This window comes from Mustela lutreola, chromosome 7, assembly GCF_030435805.1.
Source record: "Mustela lutreola isolate mMusLut2 chromosome 7, mMusLut2.pri, whole genome shotgun sequence".
Taxonomy (NCBI): domain Eukaryota; kingdom Metazoa; phylum Chordata; class Mammalia; order Carnivora; family Mustelidae; genus Mustela; species Mustela lutreola.
Window position 1 is genome coordinate 80161297 of NC_081296.1, and position 12400 is coordinate 80173696.

A 12400-nucleotide genomic window follows, 5' to 3' on the forward strand; every position below is an offset into this window, starting at 1 on the left:
CCGAATTTGATTTGCCTTTCCCCACATTCCATGGCCTTGCACCTCCTTCCTCCCAAGCCAGCATAAGGAGTAGCCAGATTGCAAATGATGGTTTTTAAGGGACGGCATTTGTCTTTTCTGCAAGGACGGGACCAGTGTGGCTGTGGAGTTGGTCGGTTGATAGTTGGGTTTTGTTACTATTGCATGTTTGGGGCAGGATAGGGATGAAGGTGGTGGTCAAGAACAAGGGGCAAATGTTTCAGTTTGGTTGAGCCACACGTCCCAGCAGACAATCTCCAACCCAGGTGTGGTGGACATGAAGACCACCACCAGCATCCCAGACTCTCAACTTGTCCGCCTGGGACACTGAGCCTCCCAGTACTTCCCACTCTGAGTTGAGACAAATGCTGAATACCAGGGGAATCAAGCCACCTAAAATATGCTTAGGGGGAGAAAGTCTCCCACATCCCGTGGCCTCGGTTCCCCCCTTCACACACACACAGACCCCCGTCCTTAGCTGTGGCCTCAACCCCTGCAGATGGCAGCCTCCACCACAAAAAGGCAACTTACGGTGGGTTGTTCTTTTTTTGGTTTTGTGTTTTTTGTCCTTTTTTTTTTTTTTTTTTACCCGACTCTTGGCTGTAATTGGATTCAGGCTGAAACAACCACGTCCGCACCGGGAAAGGAGGGCATTGGGGCGGGGGCGGAGAGGCTGTGGGAGAAGGGAGGGACCAGAGGAGTGAGAGAGGACTCGCAATGCAGTTCGCAGACTAAGCAGAAGAAAGATCAAAAAACGGGAAAGAGGGGACGAACAAACAGACACTTTCAAGAACAATCCCCCCATCTCCAAGCGGACAGCGCTCTAGGAATCCAAATTCAGTGCCCACCGAAGACAAAGGCGACCCAAGGGAGTGGCGGCGCGACCCTAGGGCTTGGGGCCCCCGCCGCGGAGCCTGCACGGCTGGCTGCCGGGACGGTCGCGGACCATGTCTCCTGCCCCACGGCCCACCGGCAGTCTGCTGCTCCCCCTGCTCACGCTCGCCACCGCGTTCGCCTCCCTCAGCTCGGCCCAGAGCAGCTTCAGCCCCGAAGTAAGTGAGCTCCCCCGGCCCTGCCGGGAGTCGCGCCCGCCGGGGAGGCAAGCCGGGGGTCTCCAAAAGGACAGGGTCCTCCTTAGAGAGCAGCAAGCTCGGGGGTTTGGCCGCTCCGGGCAGCAGCAACCCCCTCCTTTTGCTTTCCCTCCTCATCTCCAAACTTCCAAGTCGATCCAACTTCTGTCTTCCCCAACCAGCCCCCCCACCCCCACCCGCCGCCACCTACTTTCTTTCCTGGGAAGAGCCTTACAGCTGGGGCCCACCGTCCCCGGTTCCCCGGGGCTCTGAGCTCCGCTGCAGAACCAGGAGGGAGCCTGGTAAATACTTGGGACTCCGCTCAGCCCTTGAGCTGCCCTGCTTTCTTGTCATGTGCGCCAGTCCGTTGTTTTCTCAACTTTCCAGCCCTCCAGCGCTCTCCCGCCCGCACTCGCGGGCCGGGGAGGCTTGGTGGACCGCGCCGCGGCTCCGGGCCCCCCAACGCTGCGCGCCTCCCGGGCGGTCCCGGCCCTCCGCGGGTGCAGCCACCACCAGGTGGGGTCGGGGCTAGACCCGCCGAGCGGCCCCGTCCCTCGCCCCACTCCGCCTCCCCGCGCGGACCCTCTGTGTCGCGGCCCGGAGCCCTGGCGTCGAAGGTCGCACAGGGCTGGCGCCCCGGCCGCCTTTCCGTACAGACAAAGCTTTCCTTGTGAGCCGGGGGCCCGGCAGCGAGGCCGCCTCCTCCCTCTGCCCCCCTCACCATCCCAAACCTCCCACCCCACCCCACCCCCAGCCAGTGGCGCCTTTAGGCTCTTCTAGTTGCCTTTGTTAATTGCTTTTTTGTTAATTTTGTTAATTGCTTTTCTGTGCAGGAAGACTGAAGGCATCGCACTGGGGAGTGGGGAGAGGGCCCGGCCCAGGGCACCAGCACAGGTCTCAGGCGCCCCCCCCCCCCAACCCATTCCCCGACGCTGGCCCACCCCCCTGGGAGGAAGCCGCGTGGGAGTTGTCTAGGAAGGTTTTTCCTCTCTTTCTTGCTCTCTCTCTCTTATTTTGGGGCGAAGGTGGGAGACGAATTTGATCAGCTTCTTATTTTGGGCCATCTCAACCCACTCAGCCCGGCAGGGCCTGGGTGCGGTCGGGAGGGGCCGGGAAGGGCCCCAGAAGGGGGAGGGGATCTGGACTTGGCTTCCTCCCTCTCCGTCCTGGCCCCGGACCCACCCCCCGGAGGAAACATCTCCAGAAAGAACACTCTCTGTCCCGAAGGGATCTGAGGCTGAAAAGCAAAGTGTGGCCCTAGGAGTGGGGGTGACCAGGGAGAGTACAGCTCTGACCTGGGGCTAAGCCTGACAGGGCCCTGCAGGAGGAGTCATCCTCACCCCTGGCCTGGAGTCTTCATCACAGGCCTGCAAGGAGAGCTCCTAACAAAAGAAGCCTGGGCATCAGGGGGCTGCCCACTGCCAACCTTGCCTGCCCTGCCCTCCCTCCCTGCCCCACTAGGCCCCCTAGGGGAGGGGCAGCAGCCCTGGCTCTGTTCTAAGTGGGTCATGGGCAGTCCCAGTGCCAGAACCACCATTTGCTTCTGGGCCACGGAGGGGTGGGAGGCAGAGGGAGGGAGGAGCAGGCCCAGAGGCTCTCATCCAGGGCCTGCTGGAGTTTGCCAGCATTTCCCCCAACCCACCCAGCTTCTCCAGGACTCCTAGGCCAGAGGTGGGAGGGGTTCTCTGGACCTCCCCACTCTCGGGGAATACCTCCAGACCACTCAGTTTTCAAGACAAAGCCAGCCAACTGAGTTTTTGGACCTAACATAGTTGCTCCCTCTCCAGGCCAGTCTAGAGGGCGAGCTGGGGTGGCCAGGCCTCAGGCAGCTGGATTCCTCCCACCAGGCCTCCAGAGTCCTGCACCAGCTCCAGGACATCCCTCTCCTCCCCGTGGCCCCTTCTGGCACTTGGTCCTTCCCCCTACCCAGCCGCAGACACAAGAGTCCTCTCTTCTGTGGTTCCTACCTCACCTCCTAGTCTTCTCTGTGGTTCTTGCTTTGCTCAGAGCCTAGGCCTGGGAGGAGAGGGATGGGGGCACTTCCTTTCCAGGCCTCGAGGCTTTCTTGAAGGCAGGGAAGTCCCTTTCTTGCCTAAGCCTCCATTTTTCTCTATCGTGTATTGGGTGGACGTTGTGGGTGGGAATATTTAGACCTGCCTACTTTCCCAAGAGGGATTTATCCCAGAGCTCCTGGATGTGGATTCTCCTCGCCTCTCTGCCACCCTCCATTCTGTTATTCAGCCCTAAGAGAATTCCCCTCAGTTTCCTTCCCTGAGGCTTGAGGAGGCCTGACTTAAGTCCTCCTGACTTCCAGCTCCAGGAGCAGGCCACTCCCATCCTTCACCAAAGCTGAAGCAGCCGCTCCCTCACCAGGGGTCAGAAGCCTGGGGTGTGTGTGTACACCACAGGTGAGGCGAAGGGCAAAGGGAATTTCCCGCATACTTGGGCACAGGCCACAGCAGGCCTCCCGTGGGCACTAGCTGTGGCATCAGCCAGCACAGGTCAGGGCACGTCCACAGCTCCTGGGGAGATCAACCAGGTTCTGTAGCACCCTGCTCTGCTCCCCTGTGGTCTCCCAGAGGTTAAACTTGACTCCCTCCTCTACCCCTGAGGAGGGGCTCTCAGAGGCGGGTGGTGCTAAGGTTGCTCTGACCAGGCCTGTTGGCTGGGGAAAAGCTAGGTTGTTTACATCTTGGGCCCTAACTCCCATCAGCCTTAGGGGATCACTTCCCAGAACCCTGTTGCAATTCTTGCCCCACAGGCACATGTCCCCAGTCAGCTGCTCCTGAATCACCCCCAGCCCCAATGCAGGAGCAATGCTCCGCCATCAGGGCTGGGGCCTAGAGATGAAGGGCGTCAGGAAGATCCATTGTGACAACCTGGGATGGGGGTTGTGGCACCCAGCAGCAGCCTCTACCCACTCCGCGCTCCAGACTTCATCCTAAGCAACCTGCAGGCCCCCTCCGAACTCCTAAGGAAGGCAAAGCTGGAGCAGGGACCAACATAGTATCTCCATCAGAGAATCTGAGCATTTTTATATCCCATATATAACTTGGCTCGCTTTACTTTTCAGGCTTTAGGAAAATGCTCCATTGTTCGTTCTTACAATAAAGGCTGGATTTTTCTCCCCAACAGGGCTTTGTATTTTGTGTGCCTTTCAGTCGAACACCGAAAACCTAACTTTATGTTAAAGCAATACGCCAACCTTTATCTTATGAACAGTTCACAATATACCTCAAGTACAGTGCTGCCACTGAGTCTCTACCATGACCCCCATCTCCCACTCCCTCTTCTGAGAACCTCAAATGGGCCTTTAGGTCCCAAGGCCTAGGTCAGATGCTTGGATGGGGACTGGCAGGATCCCAGCTCTGTGGCTGGGTCCTAGCCCCACCACCTCCAAAGGTCCCAGCGTCCTATCTCAGCAGCCCGTCTCAGCCCTAGCTCCTGCTCTGCTTCCTCCTTTCTTTTTTTTTTTTTTTTTTAAGATTTTATTTATTTATTTGACAGACAGAGATCACAAATAGGCAGAGAGGCAGGCAGAGAGAGAGAGAGGAAGAAGCAGGCTCCCTGCAGAGCAGAGAGCCCGATGTAGGGCTCGATCCCAGGACCCTGGGATCATGACCTGAGCCGAAGGCAGAGGCTTTAACCCCCTGAGCCACCCAGGTGCCCCTGCTTCCTCCTTTCTAAAAAGATGTCAGCTGTGAGGGTCCTAGAGGCATGGCATTCCTGTCCCAAGAGGGTCTCATACAGGTCCCAAAAGGGAGCCCCCCTCAACCTCCCTGCCTCCATCCATCACGGCCACAATCCATTCCCAGGATCCAAACTACAAGAACACTGACACAGAGAAGAAAAGTGCTGGAAGGAATCACAGCTCTGAGAAGCTATCCTAGGACTCAGTTAAGCCATCTGGGCTCCCATTCTCAAGAGTTGCAGCCAAAGTCCGGAGCCATGGCTCCCCACCCCTGTTGGAGCCCACAGCCCTGAGAGGACAAGTCATACTGGGGCCTGGGCCAGAGTGCAGGTCCAGCCTGGGAACTCCTCCAGCCCCACTGCCAGAGCCAGGCTGGGAGCTCGTTGCCCTTTTCTCCTAAGCCAAGGGTGCATGCCAGATAGCAGGGGGAGGCAGAGGCTCCCCTTGGGCCAAGTGGAGATGCTCTAAGCCATGCTCTTCTCCCTGCAGGCCTGGCTGCAACAGTATGGCTACCTGCCCCCCGGGGACCTGCGCACGCACACACACCGCTCACCCCAGTCCTTCTCAGCTGCCATCGCTGCCATGCAGAGGTTCTATGGTCTGCGTGTGACGGGCAAGGCTGATGCGGACACCATGAAGTAAGTGCCAGACCCTGCTGGGAATCCTGCATGGCACCCACCTCTCAGTGACAACCCTGAACACAGAGACCTTGCTACCTATGCGCTTGACTCCTGCCCCCTCCCCTTCTCCACACTGACCCTAAGGCCAGGCACTCCCCCTTTCCTCACAAGACCTTTCTCTTTAATGGCCACAATTCTCAAACCCCAGGGCAATGAGGCGTCCCCGCTGTGGCGTTCCGGATAAGTTTGGGGCCGAGATCAAGGCCAATGTTCGAAGGAAGCGCTATGCTATCCAGGGCCTCAAATGGCAGCATAATGAGATCACTTTCTGGTGAGTCCAACAGGCAAGTTGCCTTTCTCAGAACATCAGGGTCGCCCTCCCTATCAGTTGTGCTCATAGACTCAGAGGCCTCCTATCCTACTCACCTCTGTCCCTGGGAAGCATCCCTGGGAGTGGGGAGAAACATGGCTGTAATCCTGGGGGAAGGTGCAGCCTGTGGGGGGTGCGCCCCAGGGCCAGGAAACTGAAGCCTGCGGGGGGTGTTGAGCCCTCAGTTCTTGGTGCAGAGGTATCATGAGGCAGCAGGAAGAGCCGGGGCAGCAGAGGTAGCTGGGCAGTTCAGTCAGACCTGGGCAAGTACAGGGAAGGAGAATTGTATTCGATGTGATGCTAACACGCTCTCCTCCTCCCCTCCTCCACGTGGCTGGACCTCAGCATCCAGAATTACACACCCAAGGTAGGTGAGTATGCCACATTCGAGGCCATTCGCAAGGCATTCCGCGTGTGGGAGAGCGCCACACCGCTTCGATTCCGAGAGGTGCCCTATGCCTATATCCGCGAGGGCCATGAGAAGCAAGCAGACATCATGATCTTCTTCGCTGAGGGTTTCCATGGTGACAGCACACCTTTTGATGGCGAGGGTGGCTTCCTGGCCCATGCCTATTTCCCCGGCCCCAACATCGGAGGGGACACCCACTTTGACTCTGCTGAGCCCTGGACTGTCAGGAATGAGGATCTGAATGGTGAGCAAAGTAGCCCTGGGACTCATTTATTGTGGGGAGAGTCAACGATCATTGTGGGGCGGGGGGGGGGGGGGGTTGTTTGTCCTGCCTCCTCCCAAAACCTCAAACCCCCAAGTCTCTGGGCTATAGAGATCTCCTAATCTGACTTCCAGTGAAAGCCCAATTCTTATTTTGCTCCATTTACATCTGGTCCCTTTCTCACCCAATAACTGACTTCCCAGTCAAAGACTTCCCACTTTCCAGGCAAATGTCACCTCTAGCTCCTGGCAGACCCTGAGGCCCAGACGGGACCTCAGCTTCCCTTAATACATGTCTCCCTGGGATTGGGATCTGTCCCCAGAGCACCCTCTCATCTCTGCCGAGAATAGATTGCTCACTGGCTTCGTGGCTTTTTGGGTGGAAAATGTGACAGGCAGGCTCAGGTGTGAAAACCAAGCCTCTGGTGGGAAAGCAGGGCTTCTGAGGTAAGGGACCCAGGCTTCCCTCATAATCATCGCCATCCCTCCAGGGAATGACATCTTTCTGGTGGCTGTGCACGAGCTGGGCCATGCCCTGGGCCTTGAGCACTCCAATGATCCCTCAGCCATCATGGCGCCCTTTTACCAATGGATGGACACAGAGAACTTCGTGCTGCCCGATGATGACCGCCGGGGCATCCAGCAACTTTACGGTGAGTAATCTATGCCCACATCTCTCTGCTCCTCCTCTGCTCTTCCTCTCTGACCTGTGCATCCCTTCCTTTCCCCCATGCCCTATGATCTACCCCCAACCCCACTTGACCCTGCCTCCACCCACCACCTACTCTCACTTTCTTTTTTTTACATTATCTCTCCTACATGTTTAATTCTTCTCCCACTTTTGATTCCACCTTTTCTGTCCTTTCCCACCTGATTGCTTCAGCCTCCCCCACAGGGCCATCCACACCTTTCCAAGGGGCTTGTCTGCCCATATACCTGTTCTTTCTGCCCTCTCTGCCACAAAGTCTGAAGTGCCTCTCATGTTCTCTATACCAGGGAGTCAGTCAGGGTCCCCTACCAAAATGCCGCCACAACCCAGGACGACCTCCAGGCCCTCTGTCCCCGATAAGCCCAAAAACCCCACCTATGGGCCCAACATCTGTGACGGTAACTTCGACACTGTGGCTGTGCTCCGAGGGGAGATGTTTGTCTTCAAGGTAAGAGGAAGAAGTGGGCCAGTATGGGGGACGGGAGGGCTCCAAGCCCAGCAGGCTGGGTGGAAACAGCAGCAGGAGGACTAAGAACTAGAACTGAGACAGTGGGAAGCTTTGGGGACCAAGCCAGAGGACTCCCTGTAAGACAAAACATACCGTCCCCACCTCGACACCTTTTAGGAGCGCTGGTTCTGGAGGGTGAGGAATAACCAAGTGATGGATGGATACCCCATGCCCATTGGCCAGTTCTGGCGGGGCCTGCCCGCATCCATCAACACTGCCTATGAGAGGAAGGATGGCAAGTTTGTCTTCTTCAAAGGTAACCGGGCATTCTGCCCTAGTTCTCCAGGTGTGCGGAGAGTCTCCCTGGAGGACTGGATTCCACTTGACTCCTCCAAAGACACAAGAGCCTGAGGGGAACCCTGATCCTGCCCTTCCCTCTCCCCACCAGGAGATAAGCACTGGGTGTTTGACGAAGCTTCCCTGGAACCTGGCTACCCCAAGCACATCAAGGAGCTGGGCCGAGGACTGCCTACTGACAAAATTGACGCCGCTCTCTTCTGGATGCCCAATGGAAAGACCTACTTCTTCCGGGGAAACAAGTGAGACTTCAGCCCATTGACCCCAGGCCTCCCTCCTCAGATGCCACCACCGATTCCCTCAGTTAGGGAGAAAGACCCACCTCTCCCTGGGATGTTTCCCTGGAGAAGTTAGTTGCTGGCTGAGCCTCTGCCGTTGCCTAGCAACAGACGGCCTCCATTAGGTGCTGAGTGAGTGGGAAGTGACCGGGTCACCATTTCAGACCCGGTCATTTGGCGTCTCCTGCCCCCCAGCACGGTGCCTCCACCCTAGCAGCCAGGCACTGTCATTAAAGGCTACCGGTGGCTCCTTGCAGCCTGGGACCTCCCATCCACCCCCACCTTCCGCCACTTTCAGCCACAGGCCCTCATTACTCAAAACCCTGGTCCCGCACCCCGTCCGTCAGCACCCTTTGCTTTCTGGTGGGTTCAGTCTGGGCCCCGCTGCCCTCTGAGGAAAGGCCCAGTGCCCTACTGCTGCCCTTCCCCTCCGATCTCCCAGGTACTACCGTTTCAACGAGGAGCTCAGGGCAGTGGACAGCGAGTACCCCAAAAACATCAAGGTCTGGGAAGGAATCCCCGAGTCTCCCAGAGGGTCATTCATGGGCAGCGATGAAGGTGAGGGGCAAGGGAGGTGTCCATGAGGGGAGGATGGGGACAGCGGATTAAGGGAGAACGGGAGGAAAGCTGGACAGGACAGTATGGTGGGGAAAGCAGTGATGACAAGGGGGCTGGAAGCCTTGCCACATGCCAGGCTCTGAGGAAAGTGCTTTCTGCACCTCGGATCCCTAATCCCCAGAACCCTACTAGCCTGGTACTAGAACTACCCCGGTTTACAGCTAAGACGACTTATGTTCACAGAGGGTAAGGAATTAACTCAGCTCGCTCGAGTGCCTCACAGATTTCCCTCCCGCTCTTCTCCTCCCTGTGGGTCTTCCCTCCACCTTTTTGCTGACCGCTGCAGTCTTCACGTACTTCTACAAGGGGAACAAATACTGGAAATTCAACAACCAGAAGCTGAAAGTAGAGCCAGGCTACCCCAAGTCAGCCCTGCGGGACTGGATGGGCTGCCCCGCGTCAGGTGGCCGGCCGGACGAGGGAACGGAGGAGGAGACAGAGGTGATCATCATCGAGGTGGACGAAGAGGGCAGCGGGGCGGTGAGTGCGGCCGCCGTGGTGCTTCCCGTGCTGCTGCTGCTCCTGGTGCTGGCAGTGGGCCTCGCCGTCTTCTTCTTCAGGCGCCACGGGACCCCGAAACGACTGCTCTATTGCCAGCGTTCCCTGCTGGACAAGGTCTGACCCCCACGGCCGCCCACCCACTCCTACCACGAGGACTTTGCCTCTGAAGGCCAGTGGCAGCAGGTGGTGGTGGGTGGGCTGCTCCACCTGTCCCAGGCCCTCTCCCTACCCCGCCCCCCACCTCCCTTCTTTTCTATCACCTGACTGCCTTTCTCCACCTCAACCCTGGCATTGCTTCTTCCCTAGATGGAGTGCCCTGGGGGCTGATCAGGGGCTGCCCCTTTCAGCTCCTGCTCCCCCACCAGGGGCCTCTGTAGCTTGGTGTGTGCCCAGCCCCATCTGAATGTCTTGGCTCTGCACTTGAAGGCAGGACCCTCAGACCTCGCTGGCAAAGGTCAAATGGGGTCATCTGCTCCTTTTCCATTCCCTGATATAACTTTAACCTCTGAACTCTGACCTCAGGAGGCTCTGGGCACTCCAGCCCCACAAGCCCCCCCCACCCGGTGCACCCCCGTGGCAACCTCCTACCACTCTTTCTGGCTTAAAGGAATCTAATCTTGTTGAGAGGAGAGACCCTAAGAGAGTAGGAGTGGTGTGGGGGAAGGCCACACAGCCACCCTAAGACCTTGGGAGGGAAGCTCAGAGTCAGTCCCCTCTGCAAAGATCTGCCTCTGCCCCACCTGGCCCCAAGGACGTCCCCAGGAGCCTGAGCCATTAAAGGGCTGTAGAAACCCTTGACGGCCCTACCCCCACAAATGCCTTACCCCCACAAATGTCAGCCTTGACTGGGGATGTCTGGGTTAGAGGAGTGAGAGCACAGGCTGCAGCTCCCAGGGTAGGATGGCTAGGGCCAAGGAGAGGGACTGTCTGGACCCCTGGGGTGAGCCTGAAGGTGACAGAAGAAGAATCTCACTCAAATGCAGACAGCTGGGATGGGGACCAAGGGGCAGAGCAGTCAGGGGGATAGGACAGGACCAAAGGCTAAGCAGGGAGGCGCAGTGGGAGTGGAGGGCCAGGGGATGGGGGGAGGGCGGCCAGGTGGGCCAGGCCAGCAGGGGCTCCACCAGGTGGGCCGGTCGTTCCCGGAGGAGGCCATGTTTTATTGGAGGTCTGAGGAAGGGCTGGAGAAGGGCATACCTACTCCACTTTGGTGCTCCACTCCTCCAGCCAGCATACAAGTATGGGAAGGGTAGGGAGCCCAGAGAAAAGAGCAGAGATGACACACATCCAGGGACTAGTGACTCGGGACCTTCATGAGGGTGGCCACCCTCATGGGTGGTGACCAGGGGCTGACAGCACTCAGCAGCCTCAGCTGGCTTCAGTGAGGGGGCAGGTGCCTGGGTGGGTCTTGTCAGGTTAGCCCCTCACTGCCTGATACCCCTGCCCCTTGTCCCATCCTACCCGTGTCCTGCCTCCTCTCCCCCAGCCAGCCCGCCCACTGGAAGTCTCCTCTGGCCACCACAGGTGGTCATGGTACCTGGGACTTGAGAGAGTAAGACCCTGTGGGGACAGGGAGAGGAGAGGAATGTTAGGGGTAGGGGAGTTCCGGGGGTGGGGGGTGGGGGTGTGTGGGATGAACGGTGCTGGCAGTTCGGCTAAATTTGTCTTGTTTGGTTTTTTTTTTGTTTCGTTTAATGTATATTTTTATTATAATTATTATATATGAATTCCCTTCAAATCGTTCCTTTTTGTTAACAAGGGGCAGGGGAAGGGTGGGGGTGGGGGGTGCAGAGGCATCGGACCCCAGGAACCTGCAGGGCGGGGCTGGGTCAGTGCCCTCTAAGGACATTTTTGACCTTGTTCAACCTTTCCACAAAGAATAAATGGTGTTTCACATTCTTTGTGTGGCTGCCTTCTCTCAGAGAGGTGAATGGAAAGCATGCCCATAACCTGTGTTTTCTGTGACCTGGAGTTTCGGTATTTTTCATAAAGGAATATGTTTATCCCTGGTGGACAGTGAGGGTTCAGGGCCATAGCTGGGAAGGAAGGTATACACACTCCGTGGAGGCAGGGAAGTGGTCCCCAGAGCCCAGGTGCCCTCTCCAATCCAGCTAAGAGGTTACCTTGGAGGCCCAGAGCAACAGGAAGTGGTCAAGCTGAGGCCACACGGAAAATCTTCCTAAATTGCATTACCCTGTCCTGTGATCTGGCCGCAGACCCTCTGTTTCCTCAGACCTCTCTTTCTGCTGCTGGGGACTCCCTGGATGTCTTTGAGCCCTTTAACCCAGCCCTGCGTGCATCTAAGCCTCTTCTAGGCCTAGGGGGCTCGGCTGTAGGGGCAAAAGGAACACCCAGGAAGACCAAACAGTTGTCCTGTGGCCAGTGAGGAGCAGCCTCTCTCTGGCAAAACAGGAATCTCACCGGACTGCCCAGGAGAGGCAGGATGGTCAGGGCGGAAGGGGAGAATAACAAGGCTTTGTTTCTTCGAAACTGCTGCCCCAGACAGGGTTCCCAGGCTATTGACCCACCCTTCCTCCGAAACCAGCCTGGAGGGAGGAATAGCTCAGCTGCTGAGTCAGCTCAGCTGAAGGGGAGCAGCCCTATTTCTTCCTCCCCTTCCCTTCCTGCGTTAGCCCAGCCCTCCCTGGGCTCGAGCCCAGGCCCCCTCCACAGCCTTCCTCCACGAGCGCTGGCCCCACGTAGGCCAGCGGTTCTCTCCAGCTGCTCTTCAGGGCTGGCCGGTGTGATTGCTTTGGCAGAAGGGGTACCCCACCTCTCTGCCAGCCAGGAACCCTGACCCTGCGCCTGGCCGCCTCCACCTCTCCCGCCAACAGCTGTTTGGCACAGCCTTTGTATCTCAGTGGATGTGGACACCTCCCTGCCACCCTCACCAGAGGGGATGGGGACCCAGGGAAGCTGGCATGGGAAAGTCAGGGGCTGTCTGGGGGGAGGGGGGGTGGGGGGATGTGCGTGTTGCAAGGAGCTCGAAGATGAGCTCATGGCCCCTTTGTGTTTTTGTGGCCCACATCTGGAGGCAATTACAGATGTTA

At 57.8% G+C, this 12400-nt stretch overlaps 1 protein-coding gene across 1 annotated transcript; it reads left to right on the forward strand.

Moving 5' to 3' along the window:
* Positions 1–689: 689 nt before the first annotated feature.
* Positions 690–11249, forward strand: MMP14 (matrix metallopeptidase 14). Its single transcript, XM_059181620.1, has 10 exons — positions 690–1070; positions 5269–5417; positions 5608–5730; positions 6115–6422; positions 6931–7092; positions 7436–7596; positions 7774–7912; positions 8045–8195; positions 8674–8789; positions 9136–11249. Exons 1-10 carry the CDS (start codon positions 966–968, stop codon positions 9468–9470), a joined length of 1749 nt encoding a protein of 582 aa, XP_059037603.1. The 5' UTR covers positions 690–965; the 3' UTR covers positions 9471–11249.
* Positions 11250–12400: the final 1151 nt, after the last annotated feature.

Bases quoted from the DNA above. Each gene is read 5' to 3' on its own strand.
- MMP14 (XM_059181620.1), top strand. From the start codon at position 966: ATGTCTCCTGCCCCACGGCCCACCGGCAGTCTGCTGCTCCCCCTGCTC. The intron at 5,418-5,607 runs GTAAGTGCCAGA...CTCAAACCCCAG, and splicing joins GCTGATGCGGACACCATGAA to GGCAATGAGGCGTCCCCGCT. The intron at 8,196-8,673 runs GTGAGACTTCAG...CCGATCTCCCAG, and splicing joins TACTTCTTCCGGGGAAACAA to GTACTACCGTTTCAACGAGG.